At 38.6% G+C, this 14075-nt stretch overlaps 1 protein-coding gene across 2 annotated transcripts in view; it reads left to right on the plus strand.

Annotated features, from left to right (window-relative positions):
• ptprz1b (protein tyrosine phosphatase receptor type Z1b) overlaps positions 1-14075 on the plus strand; it is a 68781-nt gene that overhangs the window by 31057 nt on the left and 23649 nt on the right. For both annotated transcript variants that reach the window (XM_063500423.1, XM_063500424.1), the window contains exons 3-7: positions 9805-9984; positions 11803-11954; positions 12042-12137; positions 12286-12352; positions 13693-13850. In XM_063500423.1, the coding sequence (XP_063356493.1) occupies positions 9805-9984; positions 11803-11954; positions 12042-12137; positions 12286-12352; positions 13693-13850 (653 nt within the window). The remainder of the gene's footprint in view (positions 1-9804; positions 9985-11802; positions 11955-12041; positions 12138-12285; positions 12353-13692; positions 13851-14075) is intronic.

The raw sequence follows: 14075 nt of genomic DNA on the forward strand, positions 1-14075 counted from the left end.
TGTAGAGGGAAACCTATTCCCCAAGGTGCTTAGTAAGAGTGGAGAAAAGTAGCTCTGTGACACACCAGACTCAGCCGTTTTGATTGTCTGATGACAAATCAACACTGAAACTGTTTGGGATTAAAACGGCCACTGCTGTATTTGTGATTTGTGAACACACTTTTTAATCCCACACTTTCAGTGGTAGCTATTTAAATGTGAGAAGTGCCAGTTATCTTCCTTTTGAGTTTGCAATTATTTTGAACGACATTATCTTTAATTAGTTATTTATCATTTGTTGCTTATTACGCTGACACTAGTGACACTGACTGCTAGGGTAAGTGTAGCACTGGTAGAATGAGGAGATACCTGGACATTACAGAGGTTGCACAGGTAGTCCAACTCTTCCAGAGTGGCACATCAATATATGTCATTGCGAGAAGGTTTTCTGTGTCTCCCAGGAAATAGACCACTAGTCTAGGAAAGCTAGACAGAGCCATAGAAGGTCCTCAACCTATCTGCAGGACTGATATCTGCTCCTTTTTTCAAGGAGGAAGAGAATGAGCCCCGTCAGAGCTACAAAATTACCTTCAACAGGCCCCTGGCCACTTCATGAGAGAGGCCTGATTGTCCTCTAGTGTGCTCGCTGCCTGGCACCGTGGAACCTGATTGGCATCTGCCATAGAATATCAGAAGTGGCAGGTTCCTCATTGGCACCTTGTGCTTTTCACAGATCATCATTTTTTTCGCTTTAATTTTTGAGGTGTCTTTGAATTCTGCCCTCTGTAGGTTGGTCATTTTTATTTCTAGTAAAAGATGTGACATCCTTTCATTCCTAACACATGACCCAGTTCACATCAGTATAGACATCAGGCATGATTTTGTTTCCTCACTGAGATCTGATTTGTTTTCTTTGTGTCGCTTTAATTATTTTCAGCCGTCTTATTTACCGCTTTTATTTATGATGAGTGAAAATTTTAGAGACAAGCTTTCAGATCCCGGTTTAAAAGCTCTCATTGTGCCATTTCCACTGTGACATGAAGAAAACATTAAATCCTTGTTATTTAAGTATCTCTCAGCCAGCTAGCAGTGCATTGCACCCTTCCTTCATGCGTTTGTTGTTTCTTTTTCCCTTTACATGCTTGTGTTCACCACCCACTATGTTCTCAACAGCTCTCTTAGTCACCAAATACTTTACGCCGGCTGCTCTTCTGCTCCAGTTGTTGCTCAGCCTGTGTGGCTGCTCTTGGAGCCTTGTGGGAGACATGAGGTAATGATGCAGAGGTGTGCTTCTTTATTCACAAATACACAATATGCACTCCCTATTTTCTCTCCTTTTCACTTGCTCTCACCAGTATGTGGTTGGGTTAATGAGTTCTTTGCTGGGGTTTTTCCCCCCTGCGCACTGGCAGCACTACACAGCCTTGAAGGGAGATTTTATGAGGTGACTTCAGCATTTAAAAATGTTCAAACGCCACACTTCACGCATATGTGTACCCGCATGGCCAGTCTAGTCTTTTTTGTCTAGCAGTCACAGGTCAGCAGGTGGGGTTCTAAAAGATACAAGCTCGTGTCGGCAGTAGGAATAATTTTAGTGGTCAAAGTGAATCTCGTTTTCTGTAAGAAATCCAGATATTTTTATTTGAAAACTTCAGATAAATAGTAAATTCATTCAGAGAGCCAGTCTACCATTTGGTGTTTAATATTTATGCAAACGGCGGTTTGAAGACTTTCTCACGTTCACCACTTTTTATCGAGTCATCAAGATAACGTAAAGTTCATATGGGAACTCTGATTCACTCCCCCCACCCGCTTGCTTTCTTTTTGAATTTTCTGACGGGTCTGTTTGTCAGATATGCTGGCTGCTCATGTGTGTGACAATCTGTCATTGTAGTCAATCTTGCTGAATGAGTGGTGTGTGTGTGTGTGTGTGTGTGTGTGTGTGTGTGTGTGTGTGTGTGTGTGTGTGTGTGTGTGTGTGTGTGTGTGTGTGTGTGTGTGTGTGTGTGTAGTCCATTCTCTGTCATTCAGAAAGGATTCATTTAGTGGCTCAGATCTTGTCAGCTTCAGACTCGCTTCTTTGTGTCAGTCAGTCTGTGTGAGTCTGTGTGTGCTCGCAAATGAATAAAAATTACTCTCGCACAAAGGTATGATTCTTATTTGTGTGCTCAGCTTTTAATCAGTGATACTGCTAGCTGAGATGCTAATCGAAACACCTGACTCCAGCTGAGACAGAAGAATGGCTCTCTAATTGTAAAATCCACCACTGAATATTGAGGTTTACGAGAACAAGGTTATTTATTTGTAGTGCATAAAAGTGCTTAACTGTTAACCCTACATAACAGTTGCAGTGCGATAGCAGTGATCTGTGCTCTGTTATCTGCTCTTTCTACAAACAAAGGAGGTGGAAACCTTCTGGTAGGTGACAGACCCACGCATGAAAAAAACTTAGGAGAGCATTGCTAATAGAACTGTAATACAGAATAACTTATGTCATATTGAAGGGTTAATTAAATGGGAATAGTAGCCTCTGCCATTCGTGTGTGGCTTGATTACATTAGCATCCCTGTGATAAGGGCCTGCTCTGTCAAAACAAAAGGCCAAAAACATAAAAAATGCAGCAGGTCATTAACCAGCTTCACAGGTTTTACCTCTTAATCAAAGAGAGAGATGTGTGGAGTGCTTCATCACTAATTAGTCTCTCACAGGACAAATAGATACATTTAGCTGGCTAGGATACTGGTAACGGTACTACTGGTAGCGTACACTCACCTTATTTGTCCCCAGTAGGAATCATTTATGATAATTAGGAATTTCCTGGATTCCAGTGTGTGGATTCAGTTCCAAGCTTTAAATGGGACACGCCCCCTAGGATAGTTGATAATGACCTGACCTGAGCTGATGATGATGATTCTGATGACTTCTAGATACAGACATGTATTGTTAGGCTCATTTGTCCTAAAGAAATAGACTTTCCATGTGATAAACAGTTTGGTTACATTCTTGTGTATGAGAGTCTATTCGCCACTTCAAAGAAAGTTTGACTAACAACAGCTAACAGCGACAAAAACAGCAGTGCTTACCTACAGAACAGTTCAGGACATCCTCAACATCGGACCCCTCAGTATTGTTGTCATCTGACATAAGTGAACATCACTTATCACATTGGGTTCCTTTCAAGTTTTAATCTTCTCTAACGTCTAAACAGCAACAGACTTCCTACACTCACTACAGACAAACGGCAACCATAGTTGTTTTTCCTACAGTGGCTAACGTAGCTAGGATTTTGCATTGAATTGGGAGGGTTGCGGAAAAATCAGATGACTACAACACAGTAATATTAATGTAGATTAATCAAGTAGGGAAGTTTCATTGCCAAAATTATGCTGATTTCCAGCTTCATGTTATAGTTTTGCATTATTCTCAGTCCAAAATAATCTTTATTTGGCCTTGGTTTAGTCATTTTATCTACTCCCTGCCCCCATACTAATCTAATCCAACTTTCTTCTCATTGGTTGCCTCTTGCAAACAGAAGATTTTAACAGCAGGGTGGATGGGGGTCAAATAAACTGTCTTTTTTGGCTCATAGAGAAAAAACACATATGCTGACCTCATTGTTAGAAACTTTGGGCATGTTTGATATGAGGTAATAAGCAGTAAACTGACAGTACAGTAGATCGATTTCACAGCTTTACAGCTTTTGTTAAAATTTCTCATTCATCTCTGTCATTCTCTAGAGAGAATGATTAAAAAAACCCTGCCAAAAAAGATAAACAAACCAGTGGGTAATGAAAGCAATAAGAACATGTGTTTAAGTACATAAAACGTTACATCCAGGGCCTTTGAGAAATAGCGGGCTCTCAGTGCATGAAATGAGGTTAAGCTGTTTAACTGGTGTTTTATCTATGTCAGCCAGACGATAATGCAGATTCGAAAGAGGCAGTGTGAGTTAAACTAAACCAGGGGCCATTTTTTGGTATTTAATATTTGATACATATCCAGTTATCTTTGCCACCAGTGATGCAAACAGGAGCAGACAGTCACTGAAAAAGTCAAGCCCTACATTATTCAGAGTAATAATCCAGCATGTTTTCTGAACACTTAGCTCACTCGGCAGTGCAGAACCTTTGACAGACAGTGAAATCAGCTCTCTGTGTGTTTATGCTGTCCATGGGAGCTTAATTGGTGTAAGCGTGGGCAAGGGGAGACAGACGCACACACTACACAAACATACCATACGTCTATGTGCACATCCTGTGCTGTTTGAAACACATCTGCACTGTACCTCATTGCACATATGCACACTGCTGTCCTCATTTTGTCTCATTCTGTGCTTCTCTGTTCCTCCCACTTGTCTTGCATATCACCCTCTCTCTGCTCCTCTTTCTGTTCTTACTTTAGCTTCCTTGCCCTCTGCTGCTGTATCTCCTTTTCTTCTTTTTGCCCTCTATCCACTCTCCTCCTCTCTTGTGTTTTCTCTCCTCCCCTGAGTGAGAGGTGAGCTGAAATGATTGGGGATAAAAAGGAGCAGCAGCATCAGGTGTAAATGGTTTCTGTCTTGACCACTTTCACAGCTGACTGCTCTTTTGGCTGAAAAATAACTTTTATTTATGAAGTTTCTTTATATTTTTTCTTTTCTTTCTATCTGTCTTTTGTGGTGCTTTAGTTCAGAGATGACTAAATGACAATTCTAATAATTAATTACAAATTGCTTATTTTGAAGCAAATGAATCAGTTTCAGCCGATGCAGCTTAAAACCTGTTGTTCTCTTTATGAACAACAACAACAAACTAAGAAGGAAAATGTACCACACAATGAAAAACAACAGTAATACAGTATTATAATTTTTGTATTTTTTTTGTCATGGGTCATGAGTTTTCAACCAGCTGTGCATCCATCAGGTTGGTTTTTAAAGATGCTAGAATGTTGGACATGCTTTGTACCTGGAGCATGTTCACTACTGTGTGTGTGCGTGTGTGTGTGTGTGTGTGTGTGTGTGTGTGTGTGTGTTGCCATTTACTATTAGCTGACAATAGTGTGAGGTGATGGAAGCATTGCTTTAGTAGAAGAAGCAATAAAATGGATGGATGTAAAACACTTCACTACAAATAAAACTGTATTATTGGCAAATTCCAGACAAAGCAGCAAAAATAAATATTCCTCCTCAGTGTTACATGGATTAGCATTATTGTGAGCTCATTTTAAACACTTTACATTCTGCTTACAATCAGCTCAGAATCACAGGCCTACATTTTGATTTACCAAAGTATATTAAATATATTTATTTAAAAACAGCTGAATTAAAGGCTTGAGCCTTTGACTTTCAATATCTACAGTAGGATTTAAAACTGAAAAAAATAACACAGTGTATTAGAAAAACAGCTGGTTGAACTTGATGCTAATCTGAAAGCGTTTGTGGAATCTGTTTGACACAGGAGGAGTTACCCTCTCCTTCACTGAAGCTTTCTTTACTAACATGGTAAACAAGTTACATATGTTACACATGTTGGCTGTGGTGGTCAATCCATTCAACTCAAGTGCGGTGAAAGCAATGTAAGCTTGTCTACTATGCTAGTCTCCCATCCATCACCTGTGATAGAAATAGATGTGTGAGAAGACTTCTGACACAATGCTGAGATTAAAGGAGAAAGATTGCTTTATGGTATGTTTTAATTAGTGTCTTTTCTTGGATTCGACTCAGCAAGCACTGCTTGCCTTGATTACCCTGACAGAACACTACTGTTTTATACATATTTCAGACCTGGTTATGTGTGTATGCCAGCAATATGAATGAGGCCCCAGAGGTTTAAAATATGGGTAACTAAAGTTTTTTTTATAAGATCAAGGATCTGTCCATGCCAAACAAAATGTTGGCATTCAGTCATATTTAGTCATATTTATTCCTATTAAAAAATCCATCAGTGAATAAATACTTAGGTCAAATATTTTTGCTCTACAACACCTCGGTAAGAAATAATAAAAACACTGTATTACTGAGCACAGTAATACAGTGTTAGATGTTCAATTTAAATGGAATATAAGGACTTGTGCCACTCTGCTAAGAATGAATACAGTAAATACCATTATTCCTCTTGCCTGTTACAGATAGATTGTAGGAAAGCGCACCTTACTGCACTATTTATTAACTTGCCAAAAAAACTTCTCTCCACCTTAAAATTAATAAGACTTGACACTATTATCTGAGACTCTAAATTCATCAGGAAATTGCCGTATAACCTCAGTAAACAATGGAGGCTGAAGGGTAGTTTTGCCTTAATTTCTGCGGTGGTGGCTGTGTTGGTATGTTATATGACTGAGTAGAAATCATTAAAATTCATCTTTCTAAGTTGTAAAAATTAAAACATGAAAAACACATGTTGACAAAAAAAAATACATTATATGATTTTAACAACAGCCAGTAGCACTGGCAGCGGACTTTTTTTTCTGGTATTACTCTGAAAAAGCAAGTGGAACTCAGAGATATGAAATGTAATTTCCATATTTAATCATCTAAATTTGACTCCTTTACCGAGTGTGAGCTGGTGTGTGAGTGAGTATTTATGGATTCAAATGAAGACTCCTGTCTTCATTTAAATCCAAGTCTAGCTTCAGGGGATTTTTTTTATTTTTTATTCCTCTCTCCAACCTGTCAGCTACTTGTTGCCATGGTAGCATTATGTCAGAAGAGTGAGTGTGCGTGTGTTTGTTTGTTTTTTGTGTATGTGTGTATGTTTTATGATGTTGACAGATGAAGCTGTAGGGGTGATGTGCTTATTGACACATAGAGATGTTTCTCCGACACCCACGTGTGAACAAACACCAGTAATGCACATAAAGAATAAATGCAAAATTATGTCATTAAACCTGGGACCAAAATAACAGTGTGACCAGCATTCTGCTTTGACCTTTTAACTAGAGCACTCCACTTTGATTGCCTGCAGTCAGTGAAGTAAAGTAGGATTTGAGGTTTCGGTGACAGATACTGTGTGTTCAAATCTTAGCCAATGTAAAGGTTTAAAATATGCTTAAATCACAGTTGCATTTTAAAGAATCTTTAAGGGACAGTCCAATATTTCTTTTGGAAAGAATGATACCACTGTTTTATCTTAGTTTCACCAGCAAACACTGAAAAATCATCCCATATACTGCTTGTTTAAACTTGGCTATACATTTATATTGTGCTTGTTATTCAAGCACTTTACAATTTGATTCTCATACATCCATTAGCACACACACCAAGACTGTGAACCAGGTTATAAGGTGACACCACTGGCAGCCACTAAGTGCGTTCCCTTTAGCTGATTTTAATACACTGGCATAGCTGCGATAATGCCACGGTGGAGCTGGAGATAGCTCTGAGGTTTTCAGTCTCTACAGTCTCTTGGTGTAGCGTTATACTCGGATACTGAAGGTCATATGTCAACCTATAGTTGATGCAGAGATAGATGCTGTTGTGTGTTGGGTTTCTGAGTGGTCAGTGCACAAACAAATTGGGTCACAAATCTCAGCTTGTAAAAAATGGGTTGTTGATTGGTGACTGAATCCCCTTCAGTGGTTTGAAAAATTCAATTTCGTATTATATTGGAAAACAGCAGAGTAAATGTCGCTTCAGCTGTGTCCCCGGGCGACAGCATTAGAGGAATAAATAACACAACTGCTTATCGTACATGTTGCATCTTTGGATAGAAAAAAAGCACCTGCCTTCACCCTCTGTATTCAGCTGTTGAAAGAGGGCACAGCGAAACAAGGATCACAGCGATCGATTTAGATGAACGCTCTCTCCGTCACACACATGCTCACACACGCAAGCAGGAATGTAAAGCCAACAGCTGTTTGGTCATGTGTGACAAGTTACAGTTAAACCATCTGCTCTGACCTCATTAGACTCATTGTCTTTACTTTATACTATACTATACTAAGTATACACATGCTAATGATTATGTTTGGGAAAAGAAGCGTCTAGTTATGCAATTTCATTATCCAGCAATGTTAATGCTCACAATAGGTCTTTGCTCTATTGTTATTGGTAAAGATACATATTTGAGCATTCATCTTTTTTAAAAAAATGGATCAGATTGAAAAGAATGAAGAAAAATCCCAGTTATTATTGTAAAACCTATGTAAAATATGATATTTACAGTACTATCTTTTATGGTATTTATCAGCGTTGCAGAAAGCTCAGTAAGTTTAGTCAGCATAATAAATGCATTTAACGAGGGTTTCCCTGGATATGCCTGGAGGAACTGAGTAAATGTCATGGATTTGGATGCACAATAAATTAAAACATTCATTTATGCAGAAACATGTACTTGTGTGTGCCAGAATGCATGACTAGTAATACACATAAGAAGTAATATTTTAACTACTTGCACATATATCTTGTTAATAAATACAAAGGTGCAGTTCAGACATGAACAAAATTAAATAAATGTTGAATAAGAAGCATATGTAGCCAAAGCAGAAAACAGTCATTATATAGCATAAATGCAGAGTATGTGTCATGCAGTAGATAAATTCAGAAAAATCTTATACGTACATTCTGACAGGGTCTCATAAATAATAATTCACAGCACAAAGACATTTGAGCTGGTGAAAATTAGCATAAAACCCCTTCCCTTAAAAAAGAGGAATGCTGCTTTTGGTTTACCTCATTGGGATTATTCATGTTGCATTTTTCACTACAAATGTGTTTTTGTTTAGTTTTTATTTTTAATCTTTATATGTGGAAAATACAGTCTTGTTTAAAAAAAGACATCTCCTCACCCACAGCACATCAATATTAAAATATAGAGTAATTAGAGTGCTAGCATAAAGTTTGACTGATACCAGTTGGTTACTGTTGACCTACAGTTTGACCATCTGCTCTGAACTGCCTAAAAATTGTAACTGACACAATACATTCTAATTGAATTGAACACTATACTGTACTGTACACGTTACATTACTGTGCAATATACTGAACTGTACATTAAAGGGAAGATTGCTTTTTAGCACAAAGCAGAAGTGTTTTCTTTCTTCTGGGTCCACACATTCAGTGATTAAACTTGTAAGTGTCCTTGTGCCTACTCACAGAACAGGAGTTACATTTAGTAGCAACTGTTATTAACTATTGTTTTTTTGTACAGTTGTTATTCCAGCTGAAGCACTCATTTAAATTGTAATGATCAGCCAAAAATGAAAAATAATACCTTTAACAGTGGTATGAGACCGTTCTCATTCTCAACGCGTAACATACCAAGGATTTGTCACGTCTCGAGGCATCCCATAGAAACGTGAAAGGTAACCTTTCGCATCCCTATGATGCGCATCGGATTGTGGATGGAATCCAATAGAATGACGCTCCTGGCGGTAACACATGTTCCAGCTGTGTATTCCAGCCCTAACCCCAACCATAACCTTATCCCTAACCTTAACCACAATCTTAATCGTATTAGATAGTGTTTTTCAAAGCGATTATTGATGAGAAAATAAATATACATCTGTAGAGTCATTCCAAATGGTTCTCATGTTTCCGAACACGTAACATACAGACAGGTTGGGTGGCCGAAAGCGTAACATATCGACATTTGTCACATGGCGTCGTATGTCACGTTATGGGATAGGAACGTGTTGGTGATATCAGATGATTTGTTTTTTGTCTTTTTTTAGTATTACTTTTTACCTTATGATATATGAGACCTTGTTGAGTATTTTTACCTTTTAGTTTTGTGACACCACAATGTACAGGTGTAATTCTTGCCTTTCTTATGAATATGGTCTGGTGGTAACAGTTGTACTTCAATAGCTTTTACGAGCATTGATCCACTTTCTCCATTCTGTATACAGGTACCCTAAACCAGCGCAAGTGGGGTAAGAAGTATCCATCCTGTAACAGTCCCAGACAGTCTCCTGTGGACATCGATGAGACATTTACCCAGGTTAGGCTGCAGTACCAGAATCTGCAGCTAGAGGGCTGGAACAGCTTGACAGCAGAGTCTACCACCATTCACAACAACGGGAAGACTGGTATGTTGATAGCCCTCTACTGTCCCTTGTGTGCTTTTGTTTGTGTTTGACCCTAATACGTATAATTTCCAGCATCTATCTTTTTACCTTAACCAGTGCTGTTTCTTAATTTTCTTTAAAAAATCTTCTGTCCTGTCCAACGACAAGCCAGTTCATCTCTACTGAACTATTTCACCAGCTTATTAAAGTATTAAAGTAGCAAGCACATGAGGTAGAGATACAATATATGGTCAATTCGATTTATGGCAATGATTTTGACATTGGAGCTCGAAAGCACAACGTCTTAATCTCTGGCTGTGGAAATAAGCTTAACTTTCTAAATACCACAAAAAATGATTCACAGTTCTGAGGTTAATGAAGGAGAGAGCAGCTAGGATTTAAAGGAGAACAAGTCAAAGGAAGATGAAGAGAAAGAGACTAAGTAATTGAGAGCGATGCAACTAGAGGGACAGCAGCAGAGGGAGACCGTGTGGAGAAAGAAAGATCGATGCCAAGAGGCAGAGATGAAACCGAGCAAAAGAAAAGAGGCAACAAAAGAGCAAAGGGAAAATGTATAGAGAGGGAAGGCATGAAATGAGGACGATGTGAAGAGACAGGGAGGAGAGGCAACATGTGGAGTGATGTCTGGTCTGATAAACAAATGAAAGCTGGCTGAGCTATCATCACCCTCTTTCCAATACTGCCTGGGCTGTGGGAGTGTGTGCTTCTGTGTGCGCTCTGTATATGTTAATGGTTCCAAAATTAATCTTTTCTTGCTCTGTCTGAGAGGAAATTGCATATTAAACAGATATTCCATTGCTGGCAGGATTTTCATGAGAGAAATGTATAGCCTACAGAGTCTCATTAAAATATTTTATTATGTTGTGAGATATTTTTCAGCAAAGTAAAAGTGATATACCAATTGATCTGGTGATCACCAGTATTCAGCTGATGGGCCATGACAGGAACCTAACCAATCAGCCTCAGATGTATCAGATTTTGATCTCATTAGCCCGTGCTTGTGATTGTTCTGCTTGGTAGCAGTATGCTGTGTGAGCACCTAAACCAGTATAACACTGGCATATTGATTCTTCTCTGAGACTGTAATGCTAATGCTAAAACTGTAACCAAGTAGGTTCGAGCCCAGCCTTGTGGTGCTTATGACTAAAAATTTGTTGTTGTTTTTTTAAATTGTTGCCACTCTAGTGTGTGTATTGTCAATTTTATTAACACCAGAGCAACTGAAACTGATTAACAACTCCCTCTCCTACTTAACTGACCAGATCAATATGCTAGAGGTTTAACTGGCTTGATGCTAAACTCGGATTAAAAAGTGTTTCTTTAATTAATTAATTTTTTTGGAAGATAATTTTGAAGGGGTGATTGGCCAAATTTGATCACATGAAGTTTTTAGGTTTTGAGTCAAAAGGCTGTCAAACATTAAAGAAATACTTTGGAGTCAGGAGAGACTGAATACATATAAGTAATGAGTCCTGCCTAAACAAAATTGATGATCGGCCTTTTTGGCTTCTGTGAAACTCATTTAAACTTGTGTTCTTGGACAGTCTCGGTCGTTGTGTCCTTGGGCAAGACACTTCACCCGTTGCCTACTGGTGGTGGTCAGAGGGCCCGGTGGCGCCAGTGTCCGGCAGTCTCGCCTCTGTCAGTGCGCCCCAGGGCAGCTGTGGCTACAATGTAGCTTGCCATCACCAGTGTGTGAATGTGTGTGTGAATGGGTGGATGACTGGTTGTGTAAAGCACTTTGGGGTCCTTAGGGACTAGTAAAGCGCTATACAAATACAGGCCATTTACCATTTACCATTCTATTGTGCATTTTAGTGGCAATTGATGTGGATGGGGAGTTCTTTGTGAGTGGCGGAGGGCTGAGGTCCAGGTTTCGTGTTGGCAGAATCACCTTCCACTGGGGTCGCTGCAATGCAACATCAGATGGGTCTGAACACAGTCTGAATGGAATGAAATACCCTCTGGAGGTAAAGGACGGTGGTGCACAGCATCAGTTTGGTTTTTTTAACCAATAACCTTACACCGTGATAACCTTGGTGTCTCTTATGGATCAGATGCAGATCTATTGTTACAATTCAGAGGAGTTCCAAAGTCTGGATGAAGCTATAGAGAAAGAAGGAAGGGTGGCTGCCTTAGCTGTGCTATTTGAGGTAGGCTGATCTGATAACTGACCTGATCACCTGATAACTAAAATGTCATTATTAGGGTCCAATCTGTTTCTCCTCAGATACTGTAAATGTAATATTGTCATTGTTTGTCTATGTGATCCTCAATAATAGCTTGTGCTTTTGTCTGCAGATTAGCTTGGAAGATAATGAGAACTTCATTCCTGTTGTGGAAGCCATTAACACTGTCAGCAGGTTTGGTAGGTTGAAGCTACAGGACAGTGGCTTGCAGCTTGTGAACAATGAACATTAAATATCAAGCTATTAAATCGAGAGATAAACAAAAGTGTATATTTTAGCAAATATAATCCAAAACACGTAATCAGATAAAGCAGGCCTAATTTCAAATTTTCACTTAAAGGTACAGTAAATATTTTCTTTTGAGCTCAGATAGAATGTTGTACTCAATATACATCAAATAGTGTGAAATTACATCTTACAGCAAGTTTTGTGTTCTCAAAAAGAATTAATCCATTAAAAGTACAGGAAGCAGCGCTGTTAGACATCACTGTTCTGCCTTATTGTGTTTTATATGTGTGACTAGAGACTGTCCACATATGTAGTATGTCTTATAAACTGAGTTTAAAAATCATAAAGCTCTTTGAACTGAATGTGACCGTTTAACATATTTTCAAATCAATTCAATTCAATTTTATTTATACAGCGCCAAATTACAACAACAGTCGCCTCAAGGCGCTTTATATTGTAAGGTAGACCCTACAATATTTTCATCATCTTTTTCTCATCATGTCTTTTTTCACCTCCTCTTCATCTGCCTCCTCCACCACTGCTCTTTCTCCCCTCTTATTTCTTAATTTCTACCTCAATCTTCTTTCTCCTCACCAGAAGCCTCAACTCCTAGGCTGAAGTCAGGGCTCTAATACATGAAAACATGCATAGAAATGCTCATTTACTCCCAGTATTATTGCTATTAATTATGAGACTGCTTAGACTCCATTCCGTCTCCAGACCAACTCAAAACAAGCCAGATAAGCAGTAACAACAACTAGTTATTAGCTAAAGTTATGCATTAGGCTCGAGCATAATAAAAATCACACTTCCCCTCTGATAAACATTAACCCCAGTTAAATTACATTCTCAAACTGTATAAGAGTTTATTTGTTAAGTGTCCAAATCAAACAATGTTAATCCACTTTAAAGAAAGTTTCATTGATGCTGGCTAACAGCAACTGACCAAGGCTAACAGCAGCTAACAGCAGCAAAAACAACAGTGCTTTTACCAACAGAAAAGTTCAGAATATCAACAACTCACCTCAGTGTAGCTGTTATTAAACAGAAGTGAGCTTCATTGACTTATCGACTCGTATGGGACTTCTTTTGCAAACCTTTACAGCCTCAGAATGACTGCAATCATACATACAGCTGAGGTAAACAGTGCACGACAACCAGAATGAATCTGAGAAAAATTATGAAGGAGTGCTATAAATGACCAGAGAACAACATTTAAGGATATTTTTAAAATGTTAAAGACATTCCTACAGCTTGTAGAAAAGATTTGCTATTTGTTGTTTTTTGCAAGGTAAGAGTGGGTCAGTGGAGGCATTCACCTTGAGGTCCTTGCTGCCAAATAACACAGACAAATACTACATCTACAATGGCTCACTGACTTCCCCCCCGTGCTCTGAAATGGTGGAATGGATTGTCTTTAAGCATGTTGTGCCCATATCGGAAACACAGGTAAGTACACTGAATCACACACACGCTTACCCCCAAAACTGGCCAAATGTAACACTGAATTATTTATTCAAAAGAAGAAAAAAAATACTACATAGAATAACACCATTCAAATATACATTACAGCATTATTTATATAATTATGAAAATGCTGATGCTTCTACGTGTTTAAATTTCAGGACCTTTGGTATTTAATTAAGTCAGAATTAAAGACTCCTACAAACAGCT

The sequence above is a fragment of the Pelmatolapia mariae genome, linkage group LG17, assembly GCF_036321145.2.
Source record: "Pelmatolapia mariae isolate MD_Pm_ZW linkage group LG17, Pm_UMD_F_2, whole genome shotgun sequence".
NCBI lineage: Eukaryota > Metazoa > Chordata > Actinopteri > Cichliformes > Cichlidae > Pelmatolapia > Pelmatolapia mariae.